Source organism: Canis aureus, chromosome 21 (genome assembly GCF_053574225.1).
Source record: "Canis aureus isolate CA01 chromosome 21, VMU_Caureus_v.1.0, whole genome shotgun sequence".
NCBI lineage: Eukaryota > Metazoa > Chordata > Mammalia > Carnivora > Canidae > Canis > Canis aureus.
Window position 1 is genome coordinate 39366701 of NC_135631.1, and position 20299 is coordinate 39386999.

The following is a 20299-nucleotide window of genomic DNA, read 5'->3' on the forward strand; positions in this document are numbered from 1 at the left end:
GCGGGTCTCGGAAGCTGGAGCCCGGGCCCGCGCCGCTCGAGGCCGGGGCCCACCCGCGTGCCCCACACCGAGCAGTCGCCCCACGGCGCCCACACGCGCAGGACGCGGGCGCCTGGCGTCCGGCCACCCGCTTCCGGTTGTCGTGCGCAGACCAAAACGGTCCCCCGAGCCCGGCTTACTTCCGGCCCGGAAGGGAAGGAGCGGCGCCACCGGAAGCGGCCGAGGTGCTGTGTAATCCCCGCGGAGCCCAGGCCCTCGGAGCTCCGAAAATGCCGGATTACCTCGGTGCGGATCAGCGCAAAACCAAAGAGGACGAGAAGGACGACAAGCCCATCCGAGGTCAGTGGACACAGGCCGGCGCCCGCGGGCCCGGGAGGGGGGCGCGTGCGGGGCGGGCGCTGCGTCCCTGCGGCCGCCGCCCCAGCCCGCCTGCCTCCCGCGCGCCCCCCGTGCGGCCCCGCGTTGCGCTCCGCCCCGCCGCCGTGGCCGCCGGGGCTTTGGGGGCCTTGGGGGCCTTGGGGGCCTTGGGGCCTCGCGGGCCTCGCCGGTCCTCGCTTCCCCGCTGGCGGCGCTCGGTCCCCGCGTCCCCGCCCCCCGCCCCAGGGCACCGCGCGCCGCCCCGGCGCAGCCCGGACCCTGACACGTTGTTTTCTTTAAAACCAAAACAGAACCGTCCTTTGACCGGCTCGTATTCGAACAGGTGAAAACACTTAGGGCGTGAAACGCAGAACACTGAGAAGTGCCTCGTCCTCGGCCCCGGCCAACCATTACAACCGGTGCTGCCATTTTGCGTAGATCTCTCTAGACCTTGTCTGTGCGTCTACAAGCGCTTGTTTTATTTATTTTTACATACATGTAGCATACTGTACGTCTTGCTCCCCCCTCCCCTCAATCTTAGGGCGTCTTAGGGATAAGCTCATACCGTTATAAAGTCAGTGATGTCTGCCTGCCTGCATCTGCATACTTTCCCACTTCATTGGATGAGCAGTAGAATAGATCTGATTAGTCCTCTCGGGGCGCCAGGGTGGCTCAGTCTGTTAAGTATCTGCCTTCGCCCCGGGTCCTGATCTCACACTCCCTGCTCCGTGGGGAGCCGGCCTCTCCCTCTGCGCCTCCCTCTGCTTGCGAGCGCGCTCTCCTTCTGTCAAATAACTAAAATCCTTAAAAAAAAAAACAAAAACAAAAAAAACAACCGCTTGTTGATGCACATGTATATTTCTTCCACAATGATGGCCATTCCAGAGCAATGAGTAACTTTGTTCCTATTACTTTTTTTTTAAAAAAAGATTTTATTTATTTATGAGAGAGAGGCAGAGACACAGGCAGAGGGAGGAGCAGACTCCATGCAGGGAGCTCGACGTGGGACTCGATCCGGGTCTCCAGGGTCTCGCCCTGGGCTGAAGGCGGGCTAAACCGCTGAGCCACCCAGGCTGCCCTGTTCCTATAACTTTTACCGCAGGCACAAACACAAGCTTTGGAGTAGATTTTATTTATTTATTTATTTTTTAAAATTTTTATTTATTTATGATAGTCACACAGGGAGAGAGAGAGAGAGGCAGAGACATAGGCAGAGGGCTCCATGCACCGGGAGCCTGACGTGGGATTCGATCCCGGGTCTCCAGGATCGCGCCCTGGGCCAAAGGCAGGCGCCAAACCGCTGCGCCACCCAGGGATCCCTGGAGTAGATTTTAGAGGTGGAGTTGTCATTTTGATATTGGGAAATTACTCTCTGGCACTTCTGCCAACAGTGCAGGAGATCATGCACACCAAGCCCCCCCCCCCCCCATTTCTTCCCCTTTTAGTCTCTGATTGATTGATTTTATTCATTCATGAGAGACAGAGAGAGGCAGTCACAGGTAGAGGGAGAAGCAGGCTCCCTATGGGGAGCCCAATTCAGGATTCCATCCCACTGAGCCACTCTAGCATCCCTATGTTACACACTTTGTAAAAATCTGCCTTGACCAAATTAGGTAAAAGTTCCTTGAGTCCAGAAACTTTTTGTTGGTTTTATTTAAATTGTTACAACTTTGCATACTTTTTGTCACTCAATAAATGCAATTTAAATTGAACAGAAAATAACTGTCATCTTTAATTTCCTCTTTTTGAAACTAATATATTCATTCTCTTATTTTAGCTCTGGATGAGGGAGATATTGCCTTGCTGAAAACTTATGTAAGTCCTTTCATTGTCTACCAAATATAGATGTTTTATGTTGAAATAAGAACTGTTGTTGATATTATCCTTCCAAAATAATTCAAGGACAGTGTCTAGCAGATTATAATAATCCTTCCTGAAAGAAGTTAGGTATCACACTTTCTCTCTAGATTAGATCAGAGAGTAAATATTCCTGCATGTTAAAGCTTGTACATGTGGTAATATATTGAAGAATATTTGAAATAGTTTTCACAAGTGTTTACTACATTTAAAATGTATATAACTGAACTAGATCTGAAATGGAAAGTTTTAATGCATAGAAATGAGCTTGTAGTTGTGGTTAATTTCAGGCATGATTTTCATTTGTTAGTTTGCATAATAATGGAGTGTTGTCTGGGGGGAAAATACTGGTTTAGAAATACCTATGAAAGATAAGCTCAAAAAAATAGAAAGATAAGCTCTCTCTACTTCCACTTCACAAGGGTTAGGTCAATAATAGCTATTAAAATTGTAACTTAAAAGTTTCTGTCTGCAGTGTAACAAATTGTTGTCTTAATGTTCTAATTAAAGTGATCTTTATTTCCTAGGGTCAAAGCACTTACTCTAGGCAGATAAAGCAAGTTGAAGATGACATTCAACAGCTTCTCAAGAAAATTAATGAGCTCACTGGTATGTATTTCTTTATTTTTATCTCCTGTCTTTAAATGTCATGTGTTAATTATATCAAAATAGTTTAAATACAAATGTTACTCTTTCATGAATTGCAGATTTAAAAAATTATTATCCTTCCTCTCTGTTAAGAAAGTAGATCTCCTTTAATAATTTTTCACTACCTCTTAAAACCAAATTCAGTGTTTAAGTAGTTAAGCAACATCATCCTTTATTTATTTATGTATGTATGTATTTATTTATTTATTTATCTATTTATTTTCCAACATCATCCTTTAAACAAGTAATGTTTATGTTGGTCAGAACCATGTTCGGTAAACTAATAAACAAGTAAAAATTTCTTAGTGAATAAAAATGTGGTCTCACATGGTATTGCTTGAAGTATGTGGGCTGTTGCTTAGCCGTTGGAAACTTTTCTACTTAGTAATTTGAGTGGTGAAGTTTTATAGTTGACCTGCACAAATTTTTCAGATATGGTGTTGAATTTTGGCTTGTGGCTACTTTAGGGTGGTGGTTTTCAAATGGGGTGATTTTGTCGAGTGCCAAGCTTCCTTCAGGACATTTGGCAATGCTAGAGATACTCTTGATTCTCATGACTTGAGGGGGAGGTGGTGCTGGTGGTATCTGGTGGCTAGCGGCCCGTGATGTTCCTATATGAAAATGCACAGGACAACTCCCACAACAAATTATTCAGTTCAAAATGTCAGTAGTGCTGAGGTTAAGAAAGCTTGCTTGCAGGTGATGCATTATGTTCTGGTGAATTTTGTTACCTTTTTTTTATGTTTTATGTAGGTATTAAAGAATCTGATACTGGCCTGGCCCCACCAGCACTCTGGGATTTGGCTGCAGATAAGCAAACACTGCAGAGTGAACAGCCTTTGCAGGTTGCGAGGTATGGATAGCATGCTGGACATTTATTTTTATCTATACTTCCAAGCACTTTTTAGATCTAGGATATAATGCAATAGTTCATAAAAACGTTTTATTCCAAATTCTTTTTATTTATTTTTATTTTTAATTAATTAATTAATTAATTTATTTATTTTTATTCCAAATTCTAACTACATAAAGATTTCTACAGAATTATCAGGGATTAAATTTTATGCCTTCGACAATTATTCAAGAAGTAGGTGAAGACATAATCATATGAAAGATTCAGATGGTACAAAAAGATGAGATGAAAATAGCTAAACCTCCCTTCGCATTTTCACTGTCCTATTGCCCTTTCCTCAGCTGTAACTGGAAATAGTTTGGTCCTCTTAGTCCTTCCTTGTATCTTCATATGTATATTTATGTGCAAAGGAGCATATCCTGATATTTTTTTAAGGACTTCTTTTTCTTGTTTCTCTTGTTTTTAAAAAATTACTCATCTGTAGATTTTGATTTTCAGTTTGTTACTTTACATGGTGCTACCTGAATGTTTATGTTAAATGTTTCTCTGTGTGTGCATATACTTCTGTAGTGTAGCTTATTAGCAGTGGAATTGTGAGATCAAAGGCATTTATGGTTTTGAAAATCTGGAAAGAGGTGGTTTGACCAGTTTACACTCCTTAATATGAGGTTTTGAGGCAAATGCCTGTTTGCCTGATTAGTATAAGATACATGATTTTCTGTTTTTATGCTTTTACCATTTGGGGGTAAAGAAATCTCATTTTAATTTGCATCTTCTGATTGCTAGTATGACAGCTTCTTATACTTACTAAACATTTGTATTTCTGTGTCCGTTCATGTTTTGTTCTATTGGGTTGTTTCTTGTGAATTTTTAGGAGCACTTTTATATATTGTATATATTAATCTTTTTTCAATATGTTACAAATATCTTTTCCCATTCTATCATTTGACTTTTCACTTCTCAGTACCTTTTGTTGTATTAATGTTTAAAATATTTAGGAGGTTAATAAAATACATGAATATTTTCATTATTAATTTTGGTTTTGATTGTTGCTCAAGAAGGCTTAATTGGCCCGATCCAAGATTATAATCTCCTGTGTTTTATTCTAATCATTGAAAATTTTGTTTCAGTTTTACGTCTTTACTATAGCTAAAAATTAGTTTTCCTTTCCTCTTTTCCTTCTATCCTCACTCCCTTTTTTCTGTCTCTCCTTTCCACTTACTGGTTTATTTTTAAGTTTCATCGTGGTTTTATTTATTTTTTTATTTTTTTATTTTATTTTATTTTATTTTTTTCATCGTGGTTTTAAAGAATTAAATAATTCTAGGGCAGTAGCTGTCTTTCCCAATTCCTCTTCCCGGAAGACACCTATTTTCAAAATTTTTAACTGGTTATTTGGTTTCTAACTTCATGATTCTTACACAGTTCTTGTATATTGTAGGTTACATCTTTTTTTCTTTTTAATTTTAGGTATTTTCTGTTGGCTTGAGGATTTTGTTTTGTTTCCTCTGCCTTCCTCCCAAAGACATACCTTTCCCATCCCTACATCCTCCTAATATAATTACATTAAAATTTTGGTTAGAGCAGTAGTCATTGTTTTTGTTGTAACTGTGGCTAAGTAATGCTGTTCACAAAGAGGCAAGTAGTAAAACTGTGATTACTTTTTCTTTCTTGTACCACTTTCTGTTTTCCTTGTCATAATTGTCTTATTTTCTCGTTTGCCTATGTATGTAAAAACTATTGGGTTGTTTTCTATGTATGTAAAAACTCAATCCTCCAGTTTTTCCTGATTGTCTAAATTGCTCTTCAGATGCGTTAGGTCCATCAGGTTTTTTCTCATGTATGCTTCAGGTGCATCAGCTGTGCCACAGGTTCTCTCAGGTCCATCTTCCTGAAGAAGTCTTTCCCAGCACCTGCCGACCCACTTCGGTTTGCACTGTGGCCTATTGCACCTGCTACATCACAACCATCCTGGAGCTTTCTTTGCCTCTCTCCTGTTGCTTGCATAGGAGTTTCTCTTTTTGGTTTACTTACACTCGCATTAGGTGAGCTCTATTCTTTGGAGCTCCCTGAAAGAGGTGAGTTGGGAGGCAGTATTTTGAGACCACATATGTCTGAAAATATCTCAGCTGGTATAAAGTTCCTTCTTCTTCAGAACTTTGAAGACATCATTGAATTGTCTTCCACCTCCCGGTGTTTTTGGTCTGAAGCTGTTCTGATTCCCATTTCTCTATATGTGACTTGTGCTTCATCTGAATGTTGTAATGTCTCCTTGCTCTCATTCTGAAACTTCATGATGACATGCCTCAGTATTGGTCTATTTTCATCCAGGGTACTGGGCTTCAGTGTCCTTCACTGTGGCAGGTTTTTTGGAAATTATTTAATTATTTCTTTCCATTTTCTTGTTTCTCTATCCCAGACTTACAAGCTTTTGGGCCCTTTTGATATCTCTGCTAGTATGCTAGTCTTTTCCTCTGTGTGTGTGTGTGTGTGTGTGTGTGTGTGTGTTTCTCTTTTTGTCTTACTGTTTGTGAGATTTTCTTCACTTTAAGTCCTCTTTTTTTTCCTTCCTGTATTTCTTCCCAAGTTTTTAATTTCTAAGAGCTCTTTATTCTTTCAATACATGTGTTTTGTTGTTTTTCTGAATGTCCTCTATTTTTGAATCATGGTTGTAATATGTTCTCATCTCTAAGGAAATTAATGATAACTGCAAAGTTTCTACTTCATCCAAGATGCTTTTTTCCCCTTTGCTTGTTTGATGTCCATCTTTTGTGCTAGATCTGGTAATCGTACATTGGGATTTGGTTTTAGTGGGAGACTTAAAAGCTGAGAGAAACTAGATTCCTTAGTGAGGCATGTCAGTCGTAAGCTTCACTATAGCTTATGTGATTGGATATTTACTTGGGGAGCCTTCAGTGTCAGTATCTTTAGATCTTTTCATTTGGATGGTCATTTTTCCCAGAGAAGGTTTCAGTCTCCTATAGTATCTAATGTCTAATGTTTGGGAAGAACAGTGAACTAGAGGGCTAGTGAATTTTGGCAACGGGTTCACTTATACTCACCCTTGCCCTCTCCTCTCCCCACTCTCCTCATTTTCAGTAGTTACACCACCACCATCCCACCCGACCCCAGCATTGTTTGATACTTTTGTTTTATTCTCTTCAGATCATTTTCATCACCCCCAAAAGAAACCCCATACCCATTAGCCATCCCTATTCCCCTCTCCCTTCACCCCTAGTAACTATGAATCTCCTGTCTATGGGTTTGCCTATCTTGAACATTTCATGTAAATGGAGTCATACAGTATATGACCTTTTGTTTCTGGATTCTTCCACATAGCATAATGTTTTAGGTTTCATGCTATAGCATGTATCAGGACGTAATTTCTTTTTAAAGCCATAAATATATGAGCCAAACTTTCCTGTTTCAATGTCTCATAATTTTTTGATGGAAACTAGACATTTTAAATAATGTAATATGTCAGCTCTGGAAATTAGATTTCTGTTTTCCCCAGGGTGTGTTATTGTTGCTGTTTTTCCTTTGAATTTTTTGTCAGCCTCTTAATAGCCACAACTGGTAATGCCACCTCACAGTTTGGATATTAAACAATTGCCACTGATAGTCACTAACAAATGCCCTGTTGGTAGGGGTGTTCACACAGGGTGAGCTCTGAGTCAGGCAATAAACAGAAGTCCTGAGAATGGAGCTCTTTGGTTAGCTGCCAGACAGGTCAAATAGTGACATGTCCCTTATGCTTGGGCTTTTGGGGAACCCCAAACCCATTCAGGTATCCCCATCCCCACCCTATCAGTAGCTGCTAGGTTACTGTTTTTCACGATTACCATGGTTGCAAGGCTGTTGGCTTTCAAGTCTATTGCAGAGCTGAGGAAAGAAGACGAGATACAGGCAAGCTGGAACACAGCTAGGCTCACTGTTCCTAAAGGGATGCAGCCATTTTTCTTGAATGCACATTCTTTGGATTGTTACCAGACTGTAATTAATTTCCAGAGTTCTGAAAATGATGACCTTGACTGTTTTACAAGATGACTATCTTCTTGGAAAATAAAATGCGGAGTAACTTAAGATACAGAGGAGTACTATCCTAGGAGAGGAATACAGTTATGAAAATCAAGAAATTAGAGAACTGTCTTAATGATGAAATATGTGGTTTAACTTAATTTTTTATAGAAAAGGATTTTTAACAGTGACCTAATTTCTGCAGTTCTGGTTTGTACCTGCTTGTTAGTATCCTGCTTGCCCAGGAGAGAATCTAGTTACTTGAATTCATTATTAGTGGTTTAGTTTCCTGACACTAATCAAGCCTTCTGTTGTGTTAGGTGTACAAAGATAATCAATGCTGATTCGGAGGACCCAAAGTACATTATAAACGTGAAGCAGTTTGCCAAGTTTGTGGTGGACCTCAGTGATCAAGTAGCACCTACGGACATTGAAGAAGGGATGAGAGTGGGGTGAGATTCTATTTGCAGTAAATACTTTCCTTTCATTGAAGATATGACGTCACAACACATCCTTGGCTTTCTTTTGAATGAATGAACTGGTTGCTGCAGAGTACCAAGAAGTACTCCCATAGAGCACTACTATTGAACATCCTTTCTTCTGCATCTGCTGCTTTGCCCTAACCCCACTAGGGCTTTTTGTGAATGGCTTTAATTTTTTTTAAGATTTTATTTTTTTAATTTTCAATTTGTGAATGGCTTTAAATGTCATATTCAAGTGTAGGACTTTAGAGTTGAGTTTGGCAGTCTATTTAAGGTAATGTGGTGTAAGCAGATGAAACACTTGCTCTGGGATAGTTAGGATTAAATAAGTTAATGTATATACAATACATGATAATTAGCCTAGTAAAGTTTTTGAGTACTTTGAGTGAGGATCTTTTTTATTACCTCCTTAGTGTGGACAGAAATAAGTATCAGATTCATATTCCGCTGCCTCCTAAGATTGACCCAACAGTTACCATGATGCAGGTAAGAAAAGAAAATATGGGAGGGAAAAGGAATGACATGACTATGAATACAGTTGCATCCATCTCAAAGAGTTTTAAAACTTTGACTAGTAAACTGTCAATATGTGGGCCTATACTGAAGAGTTACAAAAATGTTTTGAACAATATTTCAATGAGAAAGTTTTTAAATCAATCCTTTTTTTTTAACTGGTTTTTCTTTCACTTAGTGTTGTAACAAGTGATATTGCAAGTGGTTCTAGGACACTGGACAGTGTGTTCCATTTTTACTAAAATTCTTATTTGCCATGAGTCTGATTTTTCTTTTAGCGTATTGGGTCTGCTTTACTGCATAGAACATTTGAACTAGTATTCAAAAGCCTGTGGCTGTGTATTACACATTTTCATCTTTATCTTAGGTGGAGGAAAAACCTGATGTCACATACAGTGATGTGGGTGGCTGTAAGGAACAGATTGAGAAACTTCGAGAAGTAGTTGAAACCCCATTACTTCATGTAAGTAGCTAAGTCCGTGCATTAAATTGCCTGTTATTTGATAGCTTTAAAAATTTTATGTTTAGTGAAAATTTTTGAGGGGGTACAGGATAGAGAGGTGGTGAGCTGGTACATTCCAGAAGAGAGAAAGCAGAAGGATTGAGTGATCTGACCTATTCAGAAACAGAAAGATCTGCTATTTTGAGGGACAGAGGAGGTTGAGGTGGAACCTTTAGCAATATGCTAACTCTGTTATAAGTTATTATAGAAGAAACCATGTGTTTTAATGATACCAAGAGCAAATAGGCTTAAATGGAGTCAAATTCAGCTTGGGAGGATAATGGAAAACTAGGATATTAAACACCAGATAATACTTTTGTTTATTAAAACACTGTAATTTGTTTAAACTGGGGGGAAAATGTTTGTTAAGCCTGGATTGGAGAAATACCTTTAAAAGCTGTTCAGCATTGTGTATTGATAGGAGTCTAGTTTAGATCTCATGTCTTAGAATAAGTAAAATTCTTACTTAGATCAAGTATATAGGTTGTGGACTTAATTTTTATTTAAATATAATATTTATAGATATGATACAGAAGTAATTCTGTGTTTATTATACAGAAGTGATGACTGTAAAAATAATGTTTCCCATCACAGCCAGAGAGGTTTGTTAACCTCGGCATTGAGCCTCCCAAGGGTGTGCTGCTTTTTGGTCCGCCGGGTACAGGCAAGACACTCTGTGCTCGAGCAGTTGCTAACAGGACTGACGCTTGCTTCATTCGAGTTATTGGATCTGAACTTGTACAGAAGTACGTCGGTGAGGTAAAGTAAATTGACCAGAATCTAAGAATATGTAACCCTGTGAAAGATTTATCATGTGGAATAGCAGTTCCTCATTGAAGGATGGAGACAGGATTGGTGGATTGTGAGGAGGAGTTCAGAAGCCACCAGCCTTCCCTTGGTCATTGGAAACTACTGCCTGAAACTTTTAACCAGTATGCTCCTTCTTCAGAAAGATGACCTTTTCTACAGATTTGGTTTCTAAGACCCCAGAAATGTGGTGAATACATTCAAAAGTATACTTCCATTTCAGGGGCAGCATTTCATATTCTACTGAGAGAGAACATAATCGTCTTTGTATGTGCGAGGGTATATACACATCCATACATGTATACATACGTATTTTTTTGTTAAGTCTAGGACTATATCGCATCTGAAACATTAACGATTAATATACTTAGAATAAGAATTAGTAAAAGAGCTGCATTCTTCTATTCCTTGATCAAAACATACAAAGCAAATAGGTGATTAGAAATGCCAAGTGGTAAAATCAGATGCTTTCATTCATTTCAAGTTTAATGAAGTGCCTTTATTCGACAGTATTCATTTGACCTCTTCAGGTCTTGATGTATTGGCTATTTAATAGGTACAGAATCATGAAATTAATCCTGTTTTTGAAGGTAGTGAGATTCTTCTGATGGAATAGGTAACTTGTTTCTTTTGAAAAAGTTTAGGTAATAATTGAGAATATTGTTAGGAACATTGAAAAGCTTCTTACCATATTTAAAAAATGTTTTAAACCAACTCTGAATTATTTTTCTCATTAGGGGGCTCGAATGGTTCGTGAGCTCTTTGAAATGGCCAGGACCAAAAAAGCCTGTCTTATCTTCTTTGATGAAATCGATGCTATTGGAGGTATGAGTGGTATTTTAGAGAACTGCTTTAGGATTGGTTTTTGTGAACATTCTAAAGTAACATATGTAGAGTTCTCTTGGTAATCTTGTATAAAATTTTAATTCCAACTCTTCTATGGGCTCTGGCATGTCTGAGCTACAGATCTAATAAACAAGAGATACACTGTAAAGGAAAAAAATATAGAGCATTGCTATTTCTCAAGTCTTTATACTTTCCTAATTTCATTCACATGACAACATTTTTAACAACTCCTAACTTGGGATATAGCTCACATTTTAACAACTCCTAACTTGGGATATAGCTTCATTTACTATGTCATAAGAAAGCACTGGGGCGGGCATAACTTAGTTGATGGATTTTCATAAAGTATACATAAAATAAATGTCATTGTTGGCTTCATAGATTTGATGAAATACAGTATTAGCAGTGAGATCTAGACAGGTTATTCTAACTATGAGCCACTGTTCACTTGTCTTATAAAGAGAACAGTTCCTGCCTTGTTTATTTCATGGTTTTTTTAGGGGTTTAAAGTAATAGGGGCACCTGGGTGGCTCAGTTGGTTAATAAGCATCCAACTCTTGATCTCAGCTCAGGTCTTGATCTCAGGGTTATGAGTTCAAGCCTTGCATTGGGTTCCATGCTGGGTATGGAGCTTACTAAAAAAAAAAAAAAAATTGAGAGACTTTGAAAATTAAAGTGTTCTGTAGGCCTAGTAATAGTTTGAGAGTGATCTTTTTTTTTTTTTAGGAGGGGAGGGGCAGAGGGAGAAGGAAGAGAATCTCAAGCAGGCTCCATGCCCAGCACTGAGTGTAATGCAGGGCTCAATCTCATGACCCTAAGATCATGATTTAAGCCAAAATCAAGAGTTGGACACTTAACTGTGACTGAGCTACCCAGGTCCTGAGAGTAATAATTCTTAATAACTCGAGAGATATCATATGTTCAGTTATTTAACAAACAAAAATGACTTGAAAACATGGTGCACCCTGTAAGGCTCTTTGAGGACTGCAGTTAGGTTACCTAGGGTCTTGTCTTTACACTGAATGGGTATTGTTGGGTTTGGAAATCTGTGATTAATGTCTCAGAGGGGCATAACGTGACCACAGTGTATCAGTTGTATGTTGTGACTCTGAAGTTATTTATATAGTATTTTTGGAGTAAGCCTTCTGATGTCAGGATGCTCTGAAGCGGTGGTTTCCAAAGTAGATTGTGTATAAAGTAGTATTAGGGGCAGCCCGGGTGGCTCAGCGTTTTAGCGCCGCCTTCAGCCCAGGGCGTGATCCCTGCATGGAGCCTGCTTCTCCCTCTGCCTGTGTCTCTGCCTCTCTCTCTCTCTCTCTGTGTCTCTCACAAATAAATAAAATCTTTAAAAAAAAAAAAAAAGTAGTATTAGGGTACAGGAGGGAAACCTAGAATTTTTCTTTATACTTTTAATCTCATTTAAAAATTGTTTTTGTTTTATAATGTATGCAATACATTAATTACAATCATATGTAGTTATACAACCTAAAAATGAAATATGTATTTGGAGGCCTTTTGTTTGTTTTTTGCTGTTTTGGTTGAAATGAGAGATTGACATTAATGCTAAGGTCTGCATGTATTTATTCTGTTGCCTTATCCAGGTGTATATATCATGCTGAAAATGGAAGTGTTCTTGAGTGATTTAAAAAAATTCCTAAAAGAGGTTTAAAAAAAAAAACTTTAAAGGAGCCTCTGTTAAATAAATCTATGATGAGTCCTTTTGGAAGATGGACTTTCTAATTAGTTTTGTGTATAGTAGGCTGTTCTTACAGGATGTGCTTCAGAGTGAGCTGTTCCTGATGTGAGCTGAGGCGTACAGTACTTTGGAGTCCCACATAGTGCTCCTCCTGAGTGGACATGAAGAGCTTCTTTCCGTCTTCTCAGGGGCTCGTTTTGATGATGGTGCTGGAGGAGACAATGAAGTACAGAGGACGATGCTGGAACTGATCAATCAGCTGGATGGTTTTGATCCTCGAGGTAACATTAAAGTGCTGATGGCCACTAACAGACCTGATACTTTGGATCCTGCACTGATGAGGCCAGGGAGATTGGACAGGAAGATTGAATTTAGCTTACCTGATCTAGAGGTAAGAAAAGCATTTCATTTTAGAGAATTCAAGAATCCCTACTCTTGAAAATTTTTTTCCAATGATATTTTTCCACTTTAATATTTATCAATTTCACTTTTAGGGTCGGACTCACATTTTTAAGATTCATGCTCGTTCAATGAGTGTTGAAAGAGATATCAGATTTGAATTGTTAGCACGACTGTGTCCAAATAGCACTGGTAGGTGAAAAGGTCTTGCTTGTTATATTTGCTGGTATGTCTATTCAGGCTGCTTTAATAAGCCTGTTGTTTTCTTTTTGTTTGAAAGGTGCTGAGATTAGAAGCGTCTGCACAGAAGCTGGTATGTTTGCCATCAGAGCACGGCGAAAAATTGCTACTGAGAAGGATTTCTTGGAGGCTGTAAATAAGGTCATTAAGTCTTATGCCAAATTCAGCGCTACTCCCCGCTATATGACATACAACTGAGCCCTGAAGGCTTTCATGAAAACACTTTTCATTGGAATCCTAACTTAATTAAATAGACTTGTTAATAACCATTACACACACAAAAATAAAGTGTTTCAAAACTGGATGCTTTTTTCAGATGTCTTTTCTTTGTAGTACAATAGAAGGTGTTACCTGGTGTCGCTAGGGAGAAAAGCTTATTACAATGTATGCGGTGTTTTGATCCACTACCATTTAAGGGTCCCATATCATGAAGTGCTTGTTCAGACCACGTACATTCTAGGCATCTGCTGGCTGAGTGCTGATTGTATCTTCCCATGTGCCCAGTGAGGTGGACCTAATGCATCTTGGTAGAAGGCACACAAAAACTTTCCTACTTCTCACACTTGTAGCAGAGCTGGGATTCAAGTCCCAGTCTGTCAGCTCCACTCCTGTGTTCCTCACCTTCATGCTCTTCCGCCCCCCATCAAAACAGCTCATCTAGGCACAGGACCACGTGTGTCGATGCTTTTTAAAATTTTTTTCTTACCACATTTAAAGTGGAAGAAGCATCTGATATATTATTAGGTTTTACTATGTCATTTGAGTTGATTTCAAATTAATCAAGAAGAATTAGTGACTTTAATGACCAGCAAAGTAGTAAAGCATAAAGAAAAATACATACACATAATCTAATTTAGAAAATACAGAATTGGTTTCATATAGAAAAGTACTTATTTTCATTTTATAAATTAATGGTTTAAAATTTTGGTAAAGCTTCTGTTAGACTTCTGGTGAAGCGAAGTATTTGTAAAACTAAAGTTGTATTGGATCCTCAGCAGATCTAAAATGCAGCCATCACCAAATCCCCTCCCATCTTTCATCACAGTTAGCCTCCCTGCCCAAATACTGAGACCCAAGCACAATAAGGAATGTTTTTATTGCAGTTCAGTATTCATAAATAAGTAGCAAGAGCTGGATACATTTTAATTGACAGGAAAAAGTTGAAAACATAGAAAATGCTTTAAATGTTGTATTGAAATATTTAAAACATGAACATTTTCAAAGAGAAAAACAAAAGCTTTTCATAAAATCCAATCAGCATTCTTTTCTCTTTTTTTTTTTTTTTTGTGAAATGGATCAGAAAGATTTTTCTAAGCCTGCCCTGGTGTTCCATGAGGTACGAAACAGAGCAAGCCACTTCTAGGTGTTATAGAAGGCTTATAATAGAATATACTCCAGTAAATGACTGATGTATGTTTTTGTAATGTTTTAATAAACATAAGCATTTACATCACACTCAGAAGTCTTACCAATTTTTCAGGTATCAGATGCACCAATGTGGGATAACTCAAACTGGCTATGTTGAGCTCACTCAGGCCTAACATGTTACAGGCTCTGAAAAATCTTCATCTGTTACATGATGAAAATCTAACTGGCTACACATCAAACTGACAATTACTTGAAATATTTGAGTGTTTCTGCCCAATACCATTAACCCTATCTAGATTAGCATCTTTGTACTCCACTTTACAAGATAAAATGAACACGCATTTCACCAGTAACCCCCTCCACCTAATCTATATGTGTGTACATATACATGTGTATATGGATGTGTATGGACACATGTATGTTTGACATTCATCAGGGGGCTGATAAAATACAAAGAGTTGATGACTAGAAAAATACTGATGACTACAAATTACTTTCTAATAAGCATTTTAAAAATGTGATTGGATTTATAAAACTTTAATTTCCACAAAGCTCAGGTTTATGTTACATAAGGTGAAATGAAAAGCCTCGTAATGCTTTTTTTTTCAAAGGCAAGATAGGTTTTTGAGATGCTCAAACTTGATTAAATTCAAGTCAGAAAGCCGGGAGGTTACCTGCTACAATGCTGAGCTTTTGAACATTCTATTGTTGGGATCTGAGGGGTTTCAAAGCCATTGCATGCACTTTGGTTGGCTATATGGAGAATTAAGGTAGTACTTTGATCAGTTTTCATACAACTTTTATCAGCACTCAAACCACAATATCAAGAATCTAAACATACTGAATCCTAAAAGCATTCCTGAAAGCTACACTAAAAAGAACCAACAGCATTTTTGCACTCAAACCACACAGTCTCACACCAAGGACATTTTTGAATTTAAAATTTAAATTGATTTACAATCTTTAAAGGGGCAGATATAATAGATAAAACCTTCCCTTCCACGTGCCCTATATTCCCTCTCCCTGACCTCACTCAAGGGCATACAGGACCCCCACCCCCCCAAAAAAACCAAAAACACACCTACCCACTCCATGGCAGATTCTTTGGGTTTGTTACCTTCGCCTTTATCCACACATGAGGGCAAACTCATTTCCTCAAAATGTACCTTTGGAGGCAGGCACCTCCTTTATCTGTTGAACAGGTAAGAATACAGGATCAAACCACATGGAATTGATATTTTAGATGTCACCTGAAAATTAAAATGAGCTACTCACAGGGCTTGCAGAGGATTCATATCCTTTCTTTTTTCTCTGAGTCCCACTGCAGATGATACTGACCATTTCGATCCTACTCTAAGCTGTCCTAAGTTGTCTTTGTCACAAAGAGTTGTTTCCCCGGTCCTTGTTCGCAATTATTTTCAAACATATTCCGTCTATCCACGAGGCAGAAATCAACCACTATCATATTGTGTAGTATTTGAGAAAAACAAAGGACTTCTCTATGTGGGACCCTACCTGAACACAGGGCTTTTCCCTATTGCCATAAAAGACTTGCCAAGTCCCAATATCTATCATTGTGGATTATGCCCATTTTGGCAGTGCAGTAAGACGGAGTTTGAACCAGCGCTGAGAAACAGGAAGCATATGCTAGCAGCTAGTAAGGTCCAGAAAGAAGAACATAGAGGCATACTTAAGGTAAAAAAAAAGTCAGGAAAATTTCCCCTATATTAAATAATTTTACGTAAAGCATTCCAACATATTTACATACAGATAAAACATTTTGAAATGTACTCTTAAATTCTTAGAGGCATGCTGAAAATAAAACAGACTTCCCTTCAGTAAAACTAAGGTGCTTTTTATGTACATGGTAATATTCCACTCACAACAGGTTGAACATTAAAGAACAAAAGTTAAATACAAATCTGTTAGATACTGGTAAATACGGTTTTTGTGCACTACGTTCAATCTACCAACTACTAGGACGTGAATATCTACTGTGTGTGAAGCATTTGCTGAAGACAGGTGTTAAAGTATATGGGGTGAAGTATTGTAGACTTGTTTAAAATCTGAAGTTCTGCTTTAATGGCTGAAATGGTGCCGGCCCTTTGACAAAAGCTTCCACTAAAGCAGAGGTTCTACAAATAAGTGCTCTTTCAGAAGGCAGTCTGTACCAGAATGCAGATGTATCTGCTCTTGTGTGTGGTGATTGCAAGGGAGTAACTGGATGGGAACCTAGTTTCACTCAAGATCTACATGAAGTACTGATTAGAAAGGAGGGGGTCTACTTTAAGTTAAATTAGTAAAGTCACTGAGCAACCCCATAGTTAAAGCAAACCAACCACAGGGTTTGGTTGGAGTAGACCCATGCTAACCATTCTTTCTTGGGATCTGACCACACCACTTTTCCCCTGGCAGTGTTTTCTTCAGGAAAACTAAAACAAGAATAAATAAGAAAACATATTTTAAAAACTGTTAGGGGAAAAAACAAACAAAAACAAACAAAAACTGTTAGGGGCATCTGGGTGGCTCAGTTGGTTAAGTGTCTGCCTTCGGCTCAGGTCATGATGCTGGGGTCCTGGGATCAGGTTCCCTACTCAGCAGGGGAGCGCCTGCTTCTCCCTCTCCCTCTGCTTCTTCTGCTCCTGCTCTCACGTTCTCTCTCAAATAAATAAATACATAAGTAAAATCTTAAAAAAGAACCACAAACTATTAGCAGGAAATCTCAGCAGAGGAGGCTTTAGGCAGGTTAGCTAAAACTTGTGCTTTGATCTGGAATAAGGAGGTAGTTGGAACTACAAGAACAAGACCTTTTGATGACAAATTGGCTTGAAGTTCTCCCCAACTCCTTTTGGACAACTATAAAGAGTGCCTCAAATAGGCATTTAACTTAATCATAGGCTTAACTCTGGGTTTGATGAAGAATTAACTGATAACTCTTATGGACTTCCAAGAAGATACTAAATTATACATAAGAGTCAGCTTTCTTAAGGTTACCTTACTATCAGCAACAACAAAACTTGTGGTCACAGTTGTGACAATTTGAAAAGCAAAAAAGAACAATTATAATGGACTGAAGAACACTCAAACTATAAAAATTCATGAGCCTATAATATGCCAAAAAAAAAAAAAGAGAGAGATGTAAAAGAACCTAATTTGTCATGTTAAACTGACTCCTTACTTTGAAGTTGATAATTAAACAGAAAAAACATCTAACCTGCCTTTTCCAGTAAGAGATGTATTTAAGGATGACCAGACAACTGAAGTGGAGGAGGAATAGTTGTAGTTTACAAAGAAACACCAACTGATAAATGCTGAAGAAATGAGAGAATTAGAAAAAAATCACAAACAATAAAATTATTGATTTGGGCAAGGATTATCACCAGATGTTAAAACCCCTGGGTGAATGGCTAATGGGAAACCGGGTATTCGTTCAATGCCAAAGGAACACCATAAAGTAACTCACTAGTCACAAAGGGAAAACCTAAATGGGGTATCAGGCCGTCCTGTCAATCCAGGGATCTACCTCCGCATCATTAATTGTAGGTCAACTAGATGTTATGTGTTTTCTGATGTGATGAGATTTGAAGCATATGTCTCATCTATGATATATTCTAGCAAAAAAAAGTTTTATTTAAATCCATGAAACTTTTAGATAGAACTTTTAGATTACAGGTAGTTCCGGAAATAAAGGGACAAAAGAAATAACACTTTGAAAAAACCAGATGGGATTCTAAGGACAACTGCCCCAATCTAACTCACGGTCATAAAAGGGATGATGCTGGATTAAGATAGACTTAAGGGACTTGAAAGGACATGACCAGCTGTAGTGTTAGGTCACAGAATGAATACTAGTTTGGACAGACCAACTACAAATTTGAGGATGATGGGAAATTTGAATATAGTCTGAGGTGAAAGTATTCTGGAATGAGAAAGCAAGGATTACTGATGTGGAAAAAATGGGTTACAGAACACTATGTTGAATATGACCTTACTTTGGTTAAAAGATAAAAATATATATGCACGGAAAAAGATGTGGAAAGAGACGCATTCAAGTGTTACTGATAATCTTTGGGTGGTAGTAATATAATGTTTTTCTTCTATTTTTTCTAATCTTTTGATTGTTCTTTGATAATAAAAGGTAATTTTAAAAGAACTTCTAAAAAATTGTGGGTTCGCTCCTTCTGTTAGATAACTCTGATTACAAAAATCCTGTAAATCAACAATTTCGAGAGCAAGGAGCCACTAACCATCTGAGGACAGCATATCTGATCTGTAGGTGAAGTTACTTAAAGGAAATAACTTCTTAAATGCTCAGTTTATGAAGTTAATACTAAAGAGTAACAGAAATGTCACTGCACAATAGATGCAGCTGAGAGGACAATTTATCTTTGAAATATTCCATTAAAAATAAAAACACAAGTAAGATACATCTTGCTACGCGTCATTCACCCTCCAAATCAAGCCTTGACTGCTAGGAGAGAAATCTAATGATACCCTTAGAAAACCAATCTAATGTCTAGTACTTAAAATTTGTAACAATGAGCAATTTCATGAGAGGCCCGTAGCCCATCCCAGCTGAGTTCCTCATCTACGCTTCGGGAGTGGTGGGAGTGGCGTTGGGCTCGGAGTCCTCCTGGGGAGGAAGAGCCGAGGCTTCTTGTTCAGCCAGTGCTTCCCGAAGTTGGCTGCCTAAGACTGCATCGTGGATGCTGTGGAACAGCAGCTCCTTTAACGCAGGGTTTTCAAAAAATCGATTTTGAGTGAGGTCGTTTACAACTTGTGCTATAAAAGAAGGAAGGAAAATCAGTCCACATTCTGGGTACCAGTCTTGAACATTAAAAAAATTCACACTCATATAGTTTCAATACCACAGTGATATACTAAAAAACTGTCACTCCAATCCTGTCCTCATGATATCACACACCAGTAGCAGGAAACTACTTTCTTTTTTTTTTAATTTCAATTTCTTAAAGTTTTTGTTTAAATTTATGGTTAAAATTTATGGCAAAATTGGTTTCTAGAGTAGAATTTAGTGATTCATCATTTACATGTAACACCCATGCTCATCCCAACAAGTGCCCTCTGTAATGTTCATCACCCACTTACCCTATCCCCCTACTCCCCTCCCCTCCAGCAACAGTTTGTTGTCTATAGTTCAGGGTGTCTTATGGTCCACCTCCCTCTCCGTTTTTATCTTATTTTATTTTTCCCTTCCTTTCCCCTATGTTCATCTATATTGTTCTTAAAGTCCACGAGTGAAATCCTATGGTATTTGTCTTTCTCTGACTTATTTCACTGAGCATAATACCCTCTAGTGTCATCCACATCGTTGCAAATGGCAAGATTTCATTCTTTTGATGGCTGAGTAATATTCCATTGTGTGTGTATACACATATCTGTATACATATCACATTTTTTTATTCTAGAAATTATTCTTTTTGTATTTATACAAATAATACAAATCTATATTATTTTTCCTTTTTTCTTACCCAAAAGTATCTCTTTAGCATTATATAAAATATTATACATATATAAGACATGATAATACATAGTATAGGTATAAGAGAAATTATATATTATATATATTTTTTCTGGATTTTTTTTTACTTTTTTTTTTTTTTTTTTTACCACTGCATGATATTCTATTGTGTAGATGTACCCTAGTTGAAGGCTGTTCCATTTTGCACTCCTGCCAGCAGTGTCTAGGAGTACCT

General features: G+C 38.3%; 2 protein-coding genes across 8 annotated transcripts in view; one reads left to right on the forward strand and one right to left on the reverse strand.

Moving 5' to 3' along the window:
• Positions 1-148: 148 nt before the first annotated feature.
• Positions 149-13521, forward strand: PSMC2 (proteasome 26S subunit, ATPase 2). Its single transcript, XM_077863956.1, has 12 exons — positions 149-339; positions 2135-2172; positions 2742-2823; positions 3616-3715; positions 8053-8184; positions 8628-8700; positions 9095-9190; positions 9824-9988; positions 10774-10861; positions 12767-12969; positions 13073-13169; positions 13258-13521. Exons 1-12 carry the CDS (start codon positions 270-272, stop codon positions 13413-13415), a joined length of 1302 nt encoding a protein of 433 aa, XP_077720082.1. The 5' UTR covers positions 149-269; the 3' UTR covers positions 13416-13521.
• Positions 13522-14294: 773 nt separating this feature from the next.
• SLC26A5 (solute carrier family 26 member 5) overlaps positions 14295-20299 on the reverse strand; it is a 61098-nt gene continuing 55093 nt past the window's right edge. For all 7 annotated transcript variants that reach the window (XM_077863949.1, XM_077863947.1, XM_077863952.1 and 4 more), the window contains one exon: positions 14295-19367. In XM_077863949.1, the coding sequence (XP_077720075.1) occupies positions 19174-19367 (194 nt within the window). In that variant the 3' untranslated portion in view covers positions 14295-19173. The remainder of the gene's footprint in view (positions 19368-20299) is intronic.